The sequence below is a fragment of the Castor canadensis genome, chromosome 16 (assembly GCF_047511655.1).
Source record: "Castor canadensis chromosome 16, mCasCan1.hap1v2, whole genome shotgun sequence".
Classification (NCBI taxonomy): domain Eukaryota; kingdom Metazoa; phylum Chordata; class Mammalia; order Rodentia; family Castoridae; genus Castor; species Castor canadensis.
This window is the reverse complement of record NC_133401.1, coordinates 1,979,547-1,996,630: the sequence shown is the minus strand read 5'-3', so window position 1 is coordinate 1,996,630 and position 17,084 is coordinate 1,979,547. Positions and strand designations below refer to the sequence as shown.

The following is a 17,084-nucleotide window of genomic DNA, read 5'->3' as shown; positions in this document are numbered from 1 at the left end:
GGAGAGCATGTCTTCGCACTGAAGAAGTTGCATATTAAATGTCTTAAAGACACTGATTCAAAATTTTTATTGAAGTCAGGTGTGGGGGTGCACACCTGTAATGCCAGCTTGGCATGACACAGCACACTGGTGTTCTCTCCAGCAGGTTGTCTCCTCCACCTGGGGCTAACACACTGCAGAGTTCTCAGGGAAACCAGCCAGGTAGCCCCAACACCATGGTCACCTCTGAAGGGTCCCAGAATCATCTATCCGCAGCCCCCCGTTTCCCAGGGGGAGAGGCCTAGTCATCATAGCGAATCTCGGCCCCCAACCCATTGATGATAAAGTTCACCAGCATGGCCACCAGCTGCTGCTGCAGGGCCTGGCTGCCCATGACCAGCGTGGTCAGCTTCACGGCGTCCATCCAGTCTAAGTTCCTGACGATGGCCGCAACCTCGTTAAAGAGCTTCTGCTGCTCAGCAGGAGGCAGCTCCATGAGGATCTGAGGCACGGGCTTAAATTGCCCCCTTGCCATCCAGGCTCCCAACAGGCCCCCGACGGCCCCCCCTAGAAAACAAGGACGACTCAGTTACTTGGTGTCACTCCTGAATGGTGGCCTTGGCTCTCACTGAGAGCGTGCCCGTTGTCGTAATGGATGGCACATCCTGAGTGGCTTAGAATGAGCTCAGCTCCACCAGGATGCATGGGAGGCAAAAGTTAACGTGGGCTTTGGTGCACTTGACCCAGATAACTGACACCTCAATGTGCCCTTCCCCCACCCCCGCTCTGCAAACTGAGGGGTACCCCATCTCACTGCAGGCCTGTGCCTCTCCATGCGCCAAAGAGACCCCCCCCCCCACACACACACCACATGAGCCCCTTCTCACCACAAAGGAGGGGGCTGTGAAGGACATGCGTTTTCCAGGACAGCCCCCCTCTAGTGCGGTCATGATTCCTCATCAGGGCAGCTGGTAGGTGATAGGACACTTGTCCTGGAGCTTAAGAAGTTTCCAGAGATCTGCCATGGTTAAAGGACCCTGGGGACAGATAAGGTCTTTCCTCTCCTCTTGCTCGCTTGCTCTCTCAATCTCACACACATTTTCTTTCATTCTCTCTCTCATATACATACAGAAGAGAGAAAGAAATATATATGGGTATATCCCCCCCCCTTTTTGGTGAACTGGAGTTTGACCTCACAGCTTTGCTCTTGCTAAACAAGTGTTCTGCTTGAGCCACACCTGCAATCTAAGGGTCCTTTCTCTTGAAGCGACATTTTTCCAACCATTCTTCCAAGTTGTCTGATGACAAATAAGAAATGAAACTCACAGTTTCTCTTTCTGCTACCCAACAAGGACACGAACAGTTTAGAATCCAAGCTTGCTGCTAATTTTGCAACTTGGAGGCTTTGTACAATGGCACCGGCCTCCTCACCAGGCCGAGCACAGGCTGAGGCAGGTGTCCCGGGGCAGGTGATGAGAAGTGAGCCAGGGTGGCCAGTGTGACCTGGGGGGCCTGGCCAAGTCCCTGACTCAAGGAGCAGCTGCCACTCAGAACATCAGATTTGCCAGTTTTAAAATAGCAGCAATCATATTTAAAGATACAACCCTGCTGGACTTTGTGACTTACTCCAAAAGAACAGAGTATGGAAAGGGAAAAAGAAACTTACTTGACAATGGAAAAACCCAGCCCATATGACCTTCAGTAAGCAGTCAGGGTCAACACAATCTGTGAGGTCACGTTTGTGTCCCCTGATGCAAGAGAAAACACTGTGCTCCAAGGAATTCTTTCCGAAGACCCACGGCTCAGTCCAAACATGACAGGCACATCGGAAGGACCCAGACAGACATTCTGTACAACACCTGTCAGGCCTCTTCAAACTATCACTGTCATAGGAAACAAAGCTTAAAAAACTATCCCAGGGGGATCAAGGTTCGTAGCTTCATAGCCAGCCCAGGCAAATAGTTCTAGAGACCCTATCTAGAAAAACCCCATCACAAAAAATTGGGCTGTTGACGTGGCTCAAGGTGAAGGCCCTGAGTTCAAGCACCAGTACTGCAAAAAAAAAAAGGGAAGCCCTGAGTTCAAAGCCCAATCCTACCAAAAAGACTGGAAAACGGTTAAAGGTAACAGTCAGTGCTGGCTCCTCAGGTTTGACAAATGTATCATAGTACATGTTAACACTGGGGGAAGTGACACCAGGTGAGGGATATGTGGGGACTCACTGTACAACCTTTGCCACATCTCTGTAAATCTATTATTATTCCAAAATGAAAAGTTTGTTTTTTTAAAACAGCGTAGCCAGGCGTGGTGGTGCACACCTGTAATTAGGCACTCAGGAGGCTGAGGCAGGAGGACTGTCAGTTCCATTCCACACTGGGCTATGATTCAAGACTCTCTCAGTTCTTTTTTTAATTAATAAATAATGCAGCTCAGGCAGACCGAACCTGCATACAGGCTACGCTCAGAAGACAGCAGGAGCCAGGTACGGTGAAGCACAGCTGTAATCCCAGCTATTCAGAGGGAGAAGGATAGCAGTCTGAGGCTTGCCCTGGGCAAAAGTTACAAGACCCAATCTGATTTAAAAAAACAGAAAAAGAAAGGGCATGGCTCCCGTGGTGCAGCACCTGCATCACAAGCACAAGGTCTTGAGTTCAAACCTCACCACCAGCAAAAAATAAAGTCAATAAGAAGATGGCAGGCAGCAGAACCCAGGCAGCTCCTGGAGCAGATGCCTCCTCTGGCACTGAGACCAGCACCAGCTCAAGTCCTGGAGGCTGAAGGCTCTTTGCTGTCTCTCTGAAGCCTTCTGGGGAGGGCAAAGCAGCTAATTTACAGGTTTGACTGAACTCTTCCCCTTGGCACCCGAGAAATGCTTTGAACCGGCGAGAGTTGCAGAGGGACATCAATATTTGATTTAGAGCAGCACTCGGTGCAAAACATCCCCAGGAATATCGATCAGCAAATTCGCTCTTTGTAGAAGAGAAAAGTCCTTTGTTTTCTGGGTAAAGCGATGCTCTCACCGTGGCCGGGGGACTGGACATGGTGAATCCCCGAGTTCCCTGCAGGACATGCTACCAGCTTTTATTCAATCTGAGTAAAATAACAGACTCTCAAAATGGTAACAGGGCACAGCCATAGGATACAGTTATCCTATGAGCACTTAGAAGGGAGTGGGGGGACACAGAGACTCAGAATGTCATTGAGGAACAAGGAAATGGCCTCATCTGCTCCCTGTCTGGGTCCTTCCCAGATGGCAGCAAGGGGAAGTCAGGACTGATGAACTCACAGGAAGGGAGATGTATGTATTCGGGGAAGGTCTGGGGCCACCCACATGCTTTGTTTTCTCCCTAGGGTAACTTTAGCTTCATGAAGTGCCTTTGAATGACAGTCCTGCCACCAAAGGGTAAAGCTAAGCAGGAAGCCTTGTCAGCTGGCTGGGGAATGGGAGTGCATTTCAGCAAGAAAATGGGCTCTGCAGCCTGCACTCCTGGGGGGACTGTGAGTCACACAGGAAGGGCTCCCGTCTTCTGTTCTTTCACACCTCCAACTGTGAGCTCTCTGAGCCCTGCCTCCCAGCACAGGGCATTCATTCAGTAAATAGCTAGCCAGCCAAGCATGGCAGGTGCCCAGCAGTCACAGGATGCCCATCAGAGGCTGCCTGGAGTTCATATCATCTCCCTTGGGCGTCAGCCAGCTCTCTGAGTCCATCCTACACTATGGTTGGGCTGGAGCCCTGAGCCTGAGGCCTGTGACACAGTCCCCAATCCAGAGGGAATAGATCCATCTTATTTCCAAGGAGCAATAGGAAAATTAGCCGAACGTCCATTCATTGCTGAAGCTGGTTCCCAGATGGAAGCAGGTGTTAAAATGCAGGTAGAGATCACTCTTCTACGAGTAAAGGGAGGCTGTCTTGTTTATTGCTTTTCCAGCCTTGGATGTTTTGCTTTGAGAAGGGGAGTGTCACACAGGCTCTGCTCATAGCAGGAGCTCGGAGACCCAGCTCTCTTCTGTTTCTTGGTTTTTTGTTTTGTTTTCTGGTGAGACTGGGGTCTGAACTCAAGGCTCACACTCAAAAAGCAGGCACTCTACCATTTGAACCACACCTCTAGTCCATTTTGCTCTGGTTATTTTAGAGATGGAGGTCTCACAAACTATTTTGGTGTATTGGCCTTGAACCACGATCCTCCTCATCTCAGCCTCCCAAGTAGCTAGGATTATAGGTGTGAGCCATGGGTGCCTGGCTACAAGCTTGTATTTCTAACAGGACATATGACACACAAAGGGTCATTTCCCAGAAGCAGCCTGCCCTCCACAGTCTCCACACACAGGGCGAGGGGCATGGCTCTTACAAGCTCCTTCCTCCTGTGGTTCCAAAGACTTAACTTTTTTTTTTTTCAGTAGTGCAGTTTGCACTCAGGACCTACACCATGAGCCACTCTGCTATCCCATTCTTTTTTTTTTTTTTTTTTTTGTGATTGGGTTATGTGATTGGGTTTGCCTGGACTGGCTTTGAACTGCGATCCTCCTGATCCTTGCCTCCCCAGTAGCTAGGATTCAAGGCGTAAGCCACCGGCCCCTGACTTCAAAGACTTTCTTATGACACCCACAGGCTGCTGTCTCTGTGAGACACCCACACTTACCAGCAGCTAGTCCTGGTGGCCCAAAAGCTAAACCACCGACAAAGGTTGCTGCCCCTGTGACCAGGACGCCCATCAGCGTGTGCTTGACAGCTGCCTTCATCTTCCTCTTCTCAGAGATGGAGCACAGCAGCTTCATGACGTCTTGCACCTTGACAGGCATATTGGCTGATCTAAGAGAACAAGCAGCTCAGCCGAGTGTGTGACAGTCGGCTACACCGTGGCAAGTGTTCTGTCTCAGAGCAGCAGGCCAGCAGTTAGCTGAGAAGTAAAGGGAACAGCAGAGTGGATCAAAGGTCTCTGCCTTCTGATAAGCTTCTCATTTATGACAGCCACAGGCTAGGCTGCTCTGCACCAGGGAGTGAACCTAACCTTTGTTGCTCCAGCGCCCTTTCAACTGCCCCTGTGATCCTCAGCACACACAGCCTGGCAGGGACCGGAAAGTCGCAGTCAGGTGTCCTCTCTCACATGCCAGGGCATCCGAGCTAACACCGTGCCAGAGGAGGACAAAGGACGGGACCATGGGACCACTCTGGCACTTGTCTGCTGTGCAGCCCCGAGCACAATGTCAGCAGACTAAACCTTCACAGGCTGGATTCTTGTAAGATGTCACCTCACATGGAGGTGACATGTCTGTTTTGAGTCGGGGATGTTGCACTCAGTGCGTGTTTGATGGCACGAAGTGGACATTCTGTGCCAGCATGCTTCCTTGAACACCTGTTCCTCAAAGACCCTACACATGGGACGTCAGGAGCAGACAAGATGTCCAAACTCGTTCTATGAAGCCACCAGAGAATAAAGTAAATCAAAGAATCGCAGGCGCTTGCCATATGGAAGGATGGACAGACGGACAGACCATTAGCAGAGACCTTTAGATCAATTCTCTGGGGTGAAGAAACTTGACCTTGCTGTGAGGTGAGGGCTCTGTCCACCAAGTGATGGGTGGGAAAGGGGAGTCCAAACATTAGGGCTGGGAAGAGAAATCAGAGCTGTGTCCTTGGACTTCGGGGAACTTGGGGACCAGAGCTCCGTCAGCATGTCCCCTTCTGCACAGCTGGAAAGCCGAAGGAGGTGGACAGAGGAAGGGTGTGGCACCGTTGGTTAACGGCTTTTCGTAATAGGAGATTTTTCTGACTCCGTGGTTATCCAGAACCAGGGGTCTCAATGTCAAACTGCCCTGTCAATTCTGGGAGTTTCCAGCCCTTAGAGGGAATCCGTGGCTCCCAGACCTCTAGAACCCAGGGCTCCTCCCCCAAATGTCCCTTCCTCTTTCTTTCTGATACGCTTTAGGTCAAGAACGCCCACAAAAGCACAGGATCATGTAAGACCTTGTTAAAGGCAACCAGCGTGGTACAGCAGGACTCTGCACCTCCTTTTGGCGGTACTGGGGTTTGTACTCAGGGTCTCACACTTGCTAGGCAAGCGCTCTTAAGCTTGAGGCGCTCCGCCAGCCTGCTTTCGCTTATTTTTCAGACAGAATCTTACTTTTGCCCAGAGCTGGCTTTGGACTGCAATCCTCCTACCTCTATTTCCTGAATAGCTGGGATTATAGGGGTACACCACCACGCCTGGCAAGATTCTGCACTTCTGACAACCCCAGGAGGTCTTCGGATCTGACTTTGGACATCAAGAGTGGGATAGGTGACCCAGTCCTTGAATTCAGAAGTTGCAGACAGGTGTCCTCCATGGCACATGGACTATGAGAAAAGGGGAGGACTCAGACATACCTGTCCCTACTCTGAGTGCTCTGTGTCTTGCTTCTAGACTCCTCCCTGTCCATCAGCATCCAGGAACATTAAATGCCTTCTCCCCCTCCTCCCCCTGGAAGAGAACCCTGTTCTATTCCTCTATTGCTCAGAAGTTGGCCACACACAAACATCATGACAATAACATCTTAATCACAGAGAAGAACATGGTGGAAGCCACCTGGAAAGGGAGACAGAAGGCATTACCTGATTTACCCAGGAGCCACGATCCTGAAAAGCTAGGCTGTCAAAATGAGTTTTAGTTCAACTGCTCATCGCGATAGCCAATGCAACCAAGTCAATGGTGAAACCTTTCAAAAAGTCCCACTGTAAAACACCTGGTCACTGTGTAGCTTCTGTCTGTTATACCCAGCTTAGCATCTGTCGACTGCACTGGAAAAGTCTCAGGAAAGCTGCTCTGAAGGGTGCCAGGACTCCTGCTGCAGGGGCTCCAGGATGCTGAGTTCTGCATTCTTGGTCTGTAAGGCTGGCTCCCACTCAGGGTCCAGACACCACTCCTAAAATGGGTTTTCTGCAGAATTATGGCTGTGGATTCTTACAACAGTTTTTGCACAGTAAAAAAAAAACCCAAATCTGCAAAGAGGTAGGATCCAGATGCATGCAGTAGTCTCCCTCATCCACGATGGCTCTGTTCCAAGACCGACCCCCTTGGGATTTACCTGAATGCAGGATAATCTCACACTTTTTCTTTTCTTTTCTTTTTTCTTTTTGGTGGTACTGATGTTTGAACTCAGGGCTCACGCTTGCTAGGCAGGCGCTCTACCACTTGAGCCACTCCACCAGCCCTTTTTTGTGGTGGGTATTTTTGAGATAGGGTCTTCTGAACTATTCGTCCAGGCTGGCTCTTAACCGCGATTCCCCTGATCTCTGACTCGGGAGTAGCTGGGATTGCAGGTGTGGACCCCTGCGGCCTGGCCACACTTTTGTTTTTCCTATATGCCCTGTAGTGTTGCTAACACAGTACCACAGATAGTCTGACCCTCCAGATTTTATACGTGGTGCCTCCTTTTCCTTTTGAGCTCCGGCACTCTTATTAAGTGAAATAAGGCTGGCTTGAACATGACCACAACAGGGGTTACAAGTTGACCTAATAACTGAGGTGGCTGGTGAGTGAGTGATGGGGAGGCAGTGCATACAGTGTGGATACACTGGTCGAAGAAGTGATTCATGACCCAGGCATGATGGAGCAGGATGGTGTGAGGTTTCATCACACTACCCAATGTGACTCATGATTTAAATCTCAAGAACAGTTTAAAACTCACAGATTGCCTCTGGAGAACAAAGCCAGGTGCTGGTGGCTCACACCTTTAATCCTAGCTATGAGGGAGGCTGAGATTGGAAGGATTGAGGTTCTAGGAGAGCCCAGGGAAAGAGCTCATGAGATCCTATCTCCAAAATAACCAGAGCAAAATGGACTGGAGGTGTGGCTCAAGTAGAGCACCTGCTTTGCAAGCATGAAGCCTTGAGTTCAAATCCCACCAATAAATAAATATATATAATGTAACACAATTCAAGAACTACCAGTTCCCATAAATTTGAAAGCCTCTGTACAGTGTTTGAGGGCATTGGGGTTGTACAGATGTGGGATCAAATTCTGGCTTCTTCAGTTAGCAGCTCAGTAACGTTGGAGTGAGAAACTTGACTTTGTAATGGGAGAGCATGTCTTCGCACTGAAGGAGTTGCATATTAAATGTCTTAAAGACACTGATTCAAAATTTTTATTGAAGTCAGGTGTGGGGGTGCACACCTGTAATGCCAGCTTGGCATGACACAGCACACTGGTGTTCTCTCCAGCAGGTTGTCTCCTCCACCTGGGGCTAACACACTGCAGAGTTCTCAGGGAAACCAGCCAGGTGGCCCCAACACCATGGTCACCTCTGAAGGGTCCCAGAATCGTCTATCCGCAGCCCCCCGTTTCCCAGGGGGAGAGGCCTAGTCATCATAGCGAATCTCGGCCCCCAACCCATTGATGATAAAGTTCACCAGCATGGCCACCAGCTGCTGCTGCAGGGCCTGGCTGCCCATGACCAGCGTGGTCAGCTTCACGGCGTCCATCCAGTCTAAGTTCCTGACGATGGCCGCAACCTCGTTAAAGAGCTTCTGCTGCTCAGCAGGAGGCAGCTCCATGAGGATCTGAGGCACGGGCTTAAATTGCCCCCTTGCCATCCAGGCTCCCAACAGGCCCCCGACGGCCCCCCCTAGAAAACAAGGACGACTCAGTTACTTGGCGTCACTCCTGAATGGTGGCCTTGGCTCTCACTGAGAGCGTGCCCGTTGTCATAATGGATGGCACATCCTGAGTGGCTCAGAATGAGCTCAGCTCCACCAGGATGCATGGGAGGCAAAAGTTAACGTGGGCTTTGGTGATTCCAAGATGGCGGCTAGAGAGAGGAAGCAAAAAGTGAGCCTCCTATAGTGAAATCTTGGAGAGACGCTGGATACACACTTTGCAGGCATAATCACTGAGAAAAGGCATAACTTTGACCCCTCCACACCTCCAGCTGGTGCAGAGAATCTCCACTTCACGTTAAACGGAGAAACAAGGAGGGTCCCCGGGCCGCCAGTTGCCGGCGCCCATACGGCTTGGGAAGACGCGGACCAGGTGAGCTTCGCGGTACCGCGGTTCCCCCACAGACAAGCCTGGGCCAGAGCAGCATAGCCCCCTGGACAGACCAACCTCCACAAGGGGAAAAAAGAGAAACTGAGTGATAAGCAATAAGAGCAATAAAGACACGCAAGAAAGAGGGTGGGGCACACTGAGTGCCGAAGATTGGGGGAAGGGAATCCTTCCCGGGACTGTAAATAAACGAGACAGCCTGGCCGGAGAGTCTCTGGCGGGAGCGGGGGCGGGGTGCGTGCCCAGCAACCAGGAGCGGGAAAGCTTGTGAGAGTGGCGGAGGGAGGAAAACTCCACAGGAGAGGAGGGACGACCCACTTCCCATGTGAGCTGTAAACAAACATGGCGGCTGGCAGGAGCAGCAGCACTGCCCAGTAATCAGGAGCAGGAAAGCTTGTGAAAGTGGTGGTGGGAGGAAAACTCCACAGGAGAGGGGGGAAGACCCACCTCCCACATGAACTGTAAATAAACACGCAGGCCTGACAACACGGGTACAGTGTCACCTTTCCCAGTGCTTGGAAAGGGGAAAGCCTGTAGCAGAGGCTCCCGCAAAGGAGAAATCTGAGCAAACAAAGCCTGCAGGGCCAGGTGAGTGCGAAGCTCACCCCAGAGATCTGCATAAACAACGCCTCCAGCAACAGCAGGCTGACAGCAGTGGGCAGGCAAGCCACAGCTGCAGCTACCATTCTCAGAACTGTCTCCAGATTCTTTTTTTTCTTTTTCTCCCTACCCTCGATGAGAGAACAACTGAATTACACCTGCATGCTGAAAAACTTACTGAAACTGTGTTGCATTTGAACTTGGGACACTTGGTGGGGTTTTTTTTTGTGCGTGTGTGTGTAGTTTTGTTCTACTTTATGCATCCCCTTTGATGAGACAAATACAGAACATCTGAGGCACCATCTCCAGGATTGGAGACTGAGACGGACACCCAAATTATTAAGACTGAAACTTCATTGCATTTGAACTTGGAGGTTTTTTGGTTTGGGGTTTTTTTTAATTTTCTATTTTTTCATTTTATTTTAATACATTTTTATATATAAATTTTTCTTTTATTTACCTATTTTTTATTTTTATTCTTATCTTTATTTTTTATATTTATGATTTTCAATCCTCTCTCTGTCTCTCTAATGTATGTTCAGCTTACTGTTGATTAGTACACTAAAGCTCCCTGTTTATACCTTTGAAACCTTCTTGTCTGATACCTTGTTCTGTTTTCTCCTTCCAGTCTGTATTTGTTTTTCCCATTTCTTTAACTTCTTGCTTTCCATCTCAGCTCACCCTTCCATTCTAAATATTACCATTGTTATTATTACAAGCTAGAAAATACTTAATTGCACACAGTACAGGGACAGTAACAACACCAAAGACAATGATGGGAAGACAGAAAAAACAGGGAAACCAGTTTCCCCACAGCAAAAAATTAGTACAGGAACCAGAGGGGAATGAAGAAAACAGGTACTCAGATCCAGACTCCAACAAAATGAAGATAAACTATGCCAAAGGACCCAATGAAGGCCACAAGAATAATTTCAAAGAAGACATACTACAGGTACTCAATGAGAATTTTATATAGAGATGATACTGGATAGGGTCAACCAAAATGTACAGGAGACACTCAAGAAATTCCAAGACAACAAAAATAGAGAATTTGAGAAAGCAAAAGAAGAAATAAAGGAAACCATAGAAGCACTGTATAAACACCAAAGTGAAAGAGAGAACACGATGAATAAACAGAAAAATGAACTCAGGACAAAAACAGACAACATTAAAGAGGAAAACATCCAGGATATGGAAAACCTCAGAAAAAAGAACAAAACAGAACTGCAAAACAAAATGGAAGGCCAATCCAGCAGAATAGAACAAACAGAAGACAGAATCTCAGAACTTGAAGATGAAATGGCAATTAAAGGAAAAACTGAAGAACTATTAAATAAACAACTCAAGACCTGTGAAAAGAAAATGGAAGAACTCACCGACTCCATCAAAAGACCAAACTTGAGAATCATGGGCATCGAAGAAGAAGAAGAGGTGTAAGTGAAGGGAATGCGTAATCTATTCAACAAAATAATAACGGAAAATTTCCCAAATCTAGAGAAAGATATTCCCATACAGATGCAAGAGGCCTCCAGGACACTGAACAGACCAGATCAAAATAGAACTACTCCACGACATATTATCATTAAAACAACAAGTTCAGAAACTAGGAAAAGAATATTGAAGGCTGTAAGAGAGAAAAAACAAATAACATACAAAGGTAAACCCATCAAAATCACAGCAGACTTCTCAACAGAAACATTAAAAGCAAAAAGAGCTTGGGGAGAGATCTTCCAGGCACTGAATGAAAATAACTTCAACCCCAGGGCACTCTACCCAGCAAAACTATCATTCAAAATAGATGGAGCAATAAAAGTCTTCCATGATAAGCAGAAACTAAAACAATATGTGACCACAAAGCCACCACTACAAAGGATTCTTCAACGGATTCTGCACACAGAAAGTGAAACTCAACATAACCATGAAAAGACAGGCAGCACCATACCACAGGAAAAGAAAAAGCAAGACAGTAGAGAGTAACCTCAACTTAGGTACACACAATCAAACCTTCAAACAACTAAGACAACTAAATGACAGGAATCACCACATACCTATCATTACTAATGCTTAATGTTAACAGACTTAATTCACCCATCAAAAGGCACCGCTTAATGAAACAGATTAAAAAGGAAGATCCAACAATTTGTTTCTTACAGGAGACCCATCTCACTGACAGAAATAAGCATAGGCTTAGGATGAAAGGCTGGAAGAAAATTTACCAAGCCAATGGCTCCTGAAAAAAGGCAGGAGTAGCAATACTTATCTCTGACAAAGTAGATTTCAAACCTACATTGATCAAATGAGATAAAGAAGGACATGCCATACTAATAAAAGGGGAAATAGACCAAAAGGAAATAATAATCATCAACCTGTATGCACCCAATGTCAACACACCCAATTTCATCAAACATACTCTGAAGGACCTAAAAGCATATATTAACTCCAACACAGTGGTTGTGGGAGACTTTAACACCCCATTATCATCAATAGATAGGTCATCCAAACAAAAAATCAATAAAGAAATCCAAGATCTAAAATATGCAATAGATCAAATGGACCTAGTTGATGTCTACAGAACATTTCATCCAATCTCTAAACAATATACATTCTTCTCAGCAGCCCATGGAACCTTCTCCAAAATAGATCATATCCTAGGGCACAAAGCAAGTCTCAGCAAATATAAGAAAACAGAAATTATACTGTGCATACTGTCTGATCACAATGCAGTAAAAGTAGAACTCAACAAAAGTAAAGACAAAAAACATGCAAACAGCTGGAAACTGAATAACTCATTACTTAATGAAGAATGGATCATCGATGAAATAAAAGAGGAAATTAAAAAGTTCCTGGAAGTCAATGAAAATGAGAACACAACCTACCAGAACCTATGGGACACAGCTAAGGCAGTCCTGAGAGGAAAGTTTATAGCCATGAGTGCATACATTAAAAAGACTGAAAGATCCCAAATCAATGACCTAATGATACATCTCAAACTCCTAGAAAAACAAGAACAAGCAAATCCCAAAACAAATAGGAGAGAAATAATAAAAATAAGAGCTGAAATCAACAAAATAGAAACCAAAAAAACCATACAAAGAATTAATGAAACAAAAAGTTGGTTCTTTGAAAAAATAAACAAGATCGATAGACCCCTGGCAAACCTGACTAAAATGAGGAGAGAAAAAACCCAAATTAGTAGAATCAGGAATGCAAAAGGGGAGATAACAACAAACACCATGGAAGTCCAGGAAATCATCAGAGACTACTTTGAGAACCTATATTCAAATAAATTTGAAAATCTTAAAGAAATGGACAGATTTCTAGATACATATGACCATCACCTGAATAGACCTATAACACAAAATGAAATTGAAGCAGCAATCAAGAGTCTCCCCAAAAAGAAAGTCCAGGACCTGATGGATTCTCTGCTGAATTCTATCAGACCTTTAAAGAAGAACTGATACCAACCCTCCCTAAACTGTTCCACGAAATAGAAAGGGAAGGAAAACTGCCAAACACATTTTATGAAGCCACTATTACACTTACCCCAAAACCAGGCAGAGACACCTCCAAAAAGGAGAACTATAGGCCAATCTCCTTAATGAACATTGACGCAAAAGTCCTCAACAAAATAATGGCAAACTGAATTCAACAACACATCAAAAAGATTATTCACCACGACCAAGTAGGCTTCATCCCAGGGATGCAGGTGTGGTTCAACATATGAAAATCAATAAATGTAATAAACCACATTAACAGAAGCAAAGACAAAAACCACTTGATCATCTCAATAGATGCAGAAAAAGCCTTTGATAAGATCCAACACCATTTCATGATAAAAGCTCTAAGAAAACTAGGAATAGAAGGAAAGTAGCTCAACATTATAAAAGCTATATATGACAAACCTACAGCCAGCATTATACTTAACGGAGAAAAACTGAAACCATTCCCTCTAAAATCAGGAACCAGACAAGGATGCCCACTATCTCCACTCCTATTCAACATAGTACTGGAATTCCTAGCCAGAGCAATTAGGCAAGAAGAAGGAATAAAAGGAATACAAATAGGTAAAGAAACTGTCAAAATATCCCTATTTGCAGATGACATGATCCTATACCTTAAAGACCCAAAAAACTCCACTCAGAAGCTTCTAGACATCATCAATAGCTATAGCAAGGTAACAGGATATAAAATCAACATAGAAAAATCATTAGCATTTTTATACACTAACAATGAGCAAACTGAAAAAGAATGTATGAAAACAATTCCATTTACAATAGCCTCAAAAAAAATCAAATACCTAGGTGTAAACCTAACAAAAGATGTGAATGACCTTTACAAGGAAAACTATACACTTCTGAAGAAAGAGATTGAGGAAGACTATAGACAGTGGAGAGATCTCCCATGCTCATGGATTGGTAGAATCAACATAGTAAAAATGTCGATACTCCCAAAAGTAATATACATGTTTAATGCAATTCCCATCAAAATCCCAATGACATTCATTAAAGAGATTGAAAAATCTACCGTGAAATTTATATGGAAACACAGGAAGCCACGAATAGCCAAGGCAATACTCAGTCAAAAGAACAATGCTGGAGGTATCACAATACCTGACTTCAAACTATATTACAAAGCAGTAACAATAAAAACAGCATGGTACTGGCACAAAAACAGGCATGAAGACCAGTGGAACAGAATAGAGGACCCAGATATGAAGCCACACAACTATAACCAACTTGTCTTTGACAAAGGAGCTAAAAATATACGATGGAGAAATAGCAGCCTCTTCAACAAAAACTGCTGGGAAAACTGGTTAGCAGTCTGCAAAAAACTGAAACTAGACCCATGTATATCACCCTACACCAAGATTAACTCAAAATGGATCAAGGATCTTAATATCAGACCCCAAACTCTAAAGTTGATAGAGAAAAGAGTAGGAAATACTCTGGAGTTAGTAGGTATAGGTAAGAACTTTCTCAACGAAACCCCAGCAGCACAGCAACTAAGAGATAGCATAGATAAATGGGACCTCATAAAGCTAAAAAGCTTCTGCTCATCAAAAGAAATGGTCTCTAAACTGAAGAGAACACCCACAGAGTGGGAGAAAATATTTGCCAGCTACACATCAGACAAAGGACTGATAACCAGAATATATAGGAAACTTAAAAAACTAAATTCTCCCAAAACTAATGAACCAATAAAGAAATGGGCAAGTGAACTAAACAGAACTTTCTCAAAAGAAGAAATTCAAATGACCAAAAAACTCATGAAAAAATGCTCACCATCTCTAGCAATAAAGGAAATGCAAATTAAAACCACGCTAAGATTCCACCTCACCCCTGTTAGAAGAGCCATCATCAGCAACACCACCAACAACAGGTGTTGGCGAGGATGCGGGGAAAAAGGAACCCTCTTACACTGTTGGTGGGAATGTAGACTAGTACAACCACTCTGGAAAAAAATTTGGAGGCTACTTAAAAAGCTAGACATTGATCTACCTTTTGATCCAGCAATACCACTCTTGGGGATATACCCAAAAGACTGTGACACAGGTTACTCCAAGGGCACCTGCACACCCATGTTTATTGCAGCACTATTCACAATAGCCACGTCATGGAAACAGCCAAGATGCCCCACCACTGATGAATGGATTAAGAAAATGTGGTATCTATACACAATGGAATTTTATGCAGCCATGAAGAAGAACGAAATGTTATCATTCGCTGGTAAATGGATGGAATTGGAGAACATCATTCTGAGTGAGGTTAGCCTGGCCCCAAAGACCAAAAATCGTATGTTCTCCCTCATATGTGGATATTAGATCAAGGGCAAACACAACAATGGGATTGGACTATGAGCACATGATAAAAGCGAGAGCACACAAGGGAGGGGTGAGGATAGGTAAGACACCTAAAAAATTAGCTAGCATTTGTTGCCCTCAATGCAGAGAAACTAAAGCAGATACCTTAAAGCAACTGAGGCCAATAGGAAAAGGGGAACAGGTACTAGAGAAAAGGTTAGATCAAAAAGAATTAACCTAGAAGGTAACACCCACGCACAGGAAATCAATGTGAGTCAATGCCCTGTATAGCTATCCTTATCTCAACCAGCAAAACCCCTTGTTCCTTCCTATTATTGCTTATACTCTCTCCTCAACAAAATTAGAAATAAGGGCAAAATAGTTTCTGCTGGGTATTGAGGAGGTGGGGGGGCGGACTGGGTGGTAAGGGAGGGGGTGGGGGCAGGGGGAAGAAATGACCCAAGCCTTGTATGCACATATGAACAATAAAAAAAAAAACATGGGTTTTGGTGCACTTGACCCAGATAACTGACACCTCAATGTGCCCTTCCCCCACCCCCACTCCCCACATGCCGATGCAAACTGAGGGGTACCCCATCTCACTGCAGGCCTGTGCCTCTCCATGCGCCAAAGAGACCCACACACACACACATCACACACACACATACCACATGAGCCCCTTCTCACCACAAAGGAGGGGGCTGTGAAGGACATGCGTTTTCCAGGACACTCCCCCTCTAGTGTGGTCATGATTGCTCATCAGGGCAGCTGATAGGTGATAGGACACTTGTCCTGGAGCTTAAGAAGTTTCCAGAGATCTGCCATGGTTAAAGGACCCTGGGGACAGATAAGGTCTTTCCTCTCCTCTTGCTCGCTTGCTCTCTCAATCTCACACACATTTTCTTTCATTCTCTCTCTCATATACATACAGAAGAGAGAAAGAAATATATATGGGTATATCCCCCCCCTTTTTGGTGAACTGGAGTTTGACCTCACAGCTTTGCTCTTGCTAAACAAGTGTTCTGCTTGAGCCACACCTGCAGTCCAAGGGTCCTTTCTCTTGAAGCGACATTTTTCCAACCATTCTTCCAAGTTGTCTGATGACAAATAAGAAATGAAACTCACAGTTTCTCTTTCTGCTACCCAACAAGGACACGAACAGTTTAGAATCCAAGCTTGCTGCTAATTTTGCAACTTGGAGGCTTTGTACAATGGCACCAGCCTCCTCACCAGGCCGAGGACAGGCTGAGGCAGGTGTCCCCTGGGGCAGGTGATGAGAAGTGAGCCAGGGTGGCCAGTGTGACCTGGGGGGCCTGGCCAAGTCCCTGACTCAAGAAGCAGCTGCCACTCAGAACATCAGATTTGCCACAGTTTTAAAATAGCAGCAATCATATTTAAAGATACAACCCGGCTGGACTTTGTGACTTACTCCAAAAGAACAGAGTATGGAAAGGGAAAAAGAAACTTACTTGACAATGGAAAAACCCAGCCCACATGACCTTCAGTAAGCAGTCAGGGTCAACACAACCTGTGAGGTCACGTTTGTGTCCCCTGATGCAAGAGAAAACACTGTGCTCCAAGGAATTCTTTCCGAAGACCCATTACTGAGATGCCCAATTTTGGGGGCACATGGAGGATAGAATGGAGCTCATGTGGAAGAGTGTGAATGAAAGTTTGGATTTGGG

General features: G+C 45.7%; 2 protein-coding genes across 2 annotated transcripts; both read right to left on the bottom strand.

Moving 5' to 3' along the window:
- Window positions 1–52: 52 nt before the first annotated feature.
- Window positions 53–6,034, bottom strand: LOC109674620 (protein C19orf12 homolog). Its single transcript, XM_020151555.2, has 2 exons — window positions 4,620–6,034; window positions 53–546 (listed from the first exon to the last, which is right to left on the bottom strand). The coding sequence occupies exons 1-2, from the start codon at window positions 4,777–4,779 to the stop codon at window positions 281–283; spliced, it is 426 nt and encodes a 141-aa protein (XP_020007144.1). The 5' UTR covers window positions 4,780–6,034; the 3' UTR covers window positions 53–280.
- A 2,031-nt stretch (window positions 6,035–8,065) lies between these two features.
- LOC109674616 (protein C19orf12-like) lies at window positions 8,066–8,829 on the bottom strand. The gene has a single exon (XM_074058650.1). It carries the CDS (start codon window positions 8,546–8,548, stop codon window positions 8,315–8,317), a length of 234 nt encoding a protein of 77 aa, XP_073914751.1. The 5' UTR covers window positions 8,549–8,829; the 3' UTR covers window positions 8,066–8,314.
- Window positions 8,830–17,084: the final 8,255 nt, after the last annotated feature.